We start from the raw sequence: 2731 nt of genomic DNA on the forward strand, positions 1-2731 counted from the left end.
CTATATACAAAGAACAGGTGAGTCATGATTAGTGTTTCAAGCATGCAGAAGTCTCAATTCAATAAATGCTGGCAATAGCTAAGCAGTGCAATAGCAAAAAATACTTTCTAGAATTTCTTAAAATATGTAAAACTTTTCAGTACTGCCAGTTTGAAGAATGCCAGTTTGCCTAGCAATGTCAATTTCATTATCAGTTTTGTGTACAAAATTAAGACAATTCCGATTTGAGAGGTTTGAGACTGATGCATTGTAGACTAGCTGTAAAGCACATTGCATATTTCCATTAGTCTCTCCAACATTTTTGACATGTACAACTGCATGTGTGTATGCAGTCAAATCAGCACAAAAATTGCAGTAGATTGCGAATTTGGAGTTGTTTTACAGTATGAAAGACCACTCTCAATAAAACTATTGCTTTATGTAAATCTGTTCCCGAACACAGGAAATGCAGCTAGTATAAATATATATAAATATATATATATACATATATATATATATATTTATATGTATAAGGGTGAAAGATCTTGCGGAAAATATCATCAACAAGATGCCAGCTGCTAATGATTATGGAAGCAGCGTACCACTACGGAGAGTTAGCAAGACCATACCCAAGAAGCTGTTAGAAAACATTAACTTGGCATTGGAGTCGATCACAATTGAATCGATCGGTGAGACTAATGCCTTAATTTACAGTACGGCAACCGTCGTCTTGGAACAGATGGGTATTAAGCCACTGTCAACCAAGCTTCAAGCCACTCCATCTTGGCAGCTGAGTTTACAAAATAAGATCAAGGACTTGCGCAAGAAAGTTAGTAGGCTCAGTGAAAGATCTAACCACAGTTTGGAGCGTTCAAAACGGGAAACCACAATAGAAGCTCTAGAATCTGCCAAACAGCAGCTAGTAGCACTCTCGCCACGACTGAAGCGGTACACCAATGAGCGGCATAACAAGAGAATGAACAAACTGTTCATCAATAATCCATGTAAAATGTATTCCCAGTTCAAAGGTGAACTGCGGAGGCCAATGTCAGATCCTCCGCAATCCAGCACTTCAAAGTTCTGGAAGGACATCTGGGAGAAAAAGACTACTCACCACACAACTGCAAATTGGCTGAAGAGGCTTAAAAAGAGCCATCAACACACTGTGGCTCAGCAAGGGCTCACCATCAGCAAAGTGGACATCAAGTGCAAAGTGCAGAGTATGAATAACTGGGCAGTACCTGGCCATGACATGATTCAAGCATTCTGGTTGAAGAAATCGACATCACTTTACACTAAAATGGCTAAGCAGATGGAATGCCTAATAGAAGAAGGTGACCATTCGGAATGGCTGACCAAAGGACGAACTGTACTTCTGATAAAAGATCCAATGCAGGGTCCGACTCCCAAAAACTATCGACCAATAATGTGCTTGCCCACCACCTGGAAACTGCTCTCAGGAATAGTTGCAGACCAACTGGAAGAGCACATGAGTCACTATATGACCAGTGCTCAGAAAGGAATTGGGCGCAACACCCGAGGAGCCAAACATCAGTCACTGGTGGATCGGACGGTCTGTCAAGACAGCAGGAGAAGGCATACCAATCTTGCAATGGCTTGGATCGACTACAAAAAGGCCTATGACTCAATTCCCCATAGTTGGATACATGAGTGCTTCAGTATGTACAATGTTCACCCTGCTCTTGTGGCATTCATCAAAATGTCAATGACCAAATGGAAGACGGAACTGGAGGCTAATGGCAAAAAGCTGGCAACTGTAAAAAATCAAGCGAGGCATCTATCAAGGTGACTCCTTATCACCGCTGCTCTTCTGCATATGCCGAAACCCTCTACGCAATATGCTGGAGAAGACTCACTATGCGAACCAGTTTAAGAGTAGACCCAAGATAAACCACCTCTTCTACATGGATGACACCAAGCTGTACGCTAACAGAGAAAGGTACATTGATTCGCTAATACAGCTCACTCAGGTATACAGCAAGGACATCGGAATGACCTTCAGTTTTGAGAAATGTGGAAGGTTAATTCTTAAGAAAAATTAATCTATGCTCACAGATGGCCTAAAAAGGCCAAATGGTACCATCAAAGATATAGAAGAAGGGTACAAGTACTTGGGGATTATGCAAAGCAACATCAACCATGAAGCTGAGGTACGTCACAAAGCCATTACTGAGTACAAGAAACGCCTTCGGCAAGTCCTACGGAGCCAGCTCAATCCCAAGAACCAAGTCATGGCAACAAATACCTACGCACTGCCAGTAATAATATATCCAGCAGGCATAATAAAGTGAACTGAGAAAGCCATCAAAGAAACAGATATAGCAACTCGTAAACTGCTGATCATGCATGGAGTACTCCATCCAAAATCTGATACTATTAGATTGTATCTCGATAGGAAAGATGGCGGTAGGGGTCTCAAAAGTGTACAGCAGACAGTGAAGGAGGAAGAGCAAAGCATCAAAGCCTATGCAGCCTCCATGGCTACTTCAAATAAGTTGCTAGCTGAATTTCAATCGGCTGCTCTTACAACGGACCTTCGCCCTGATGATGAGGAAATTGACTGGCACACGAAACCACTTCATGGTGCTTACCAACGACAAATATCTAAGGTTGGCGATCTTCACCAGACATATATGTGGCTGACCAAAGGAAACCTAACGGCCAATGCAGAGTTGCTAATCATGTCAGCCCAGGAGCAAGTGCTCCCAACAAGGCAACTCCAAACAAAAAT

The 2731-nt window shown here is 42.2% G+C and overlaps 1 protein-coding gene across 1 annotated transcript; it reads left to right on the top strand.

The window, feature by feature from the left end:
• Positions 1–547: 547 nt before the first annotated feature.
• LOC137397984 (uncharacterized) lies at positions 548–1789 on the top strand. Its single transcript, XM_068084085.1, has 2 exons — positions 548–1407; positions 1639–1789. Exons 1-2 carry the CDS (start codon positions 548–550, stop codon positions 1787–1789), a joined length of 1011 nt encoding a protein of 336 aa, XP_067940186.1.
• Positions 1790–2731: the final 942 nt, after the last annotated feature.

Source organism: Watersipora subatra, chromosome 6, assembly GCF_963576615.1.
Source record: "Watersipora subatra chromosome 6, tzWatSuba1.1, whole genome shotgun sequence".
NCBI lineage: Eukaryota > Metazoa > Bryozoa > Gymnolaemata > Cheilostomatida > Watersiporidae > Watersipora > Watersipora subatra.

Bases quoted from the DNA above. Each gene is read 5' to 3' on its own strand.
- LOC137397984 (XM_068084085.1), top strand. From the start codon at position 548: ATGCCAGCTGCTAATGATTATGGAAGCAGCGTACCACTACGGAGAGTT. The intron at 1,408-1,638 runs GTGCTTGCCCAC...AATTCCCCATAG, and splicing joins AAAAACTATCGACCAATAAT to TTGGATACATGAGTGCTTCA.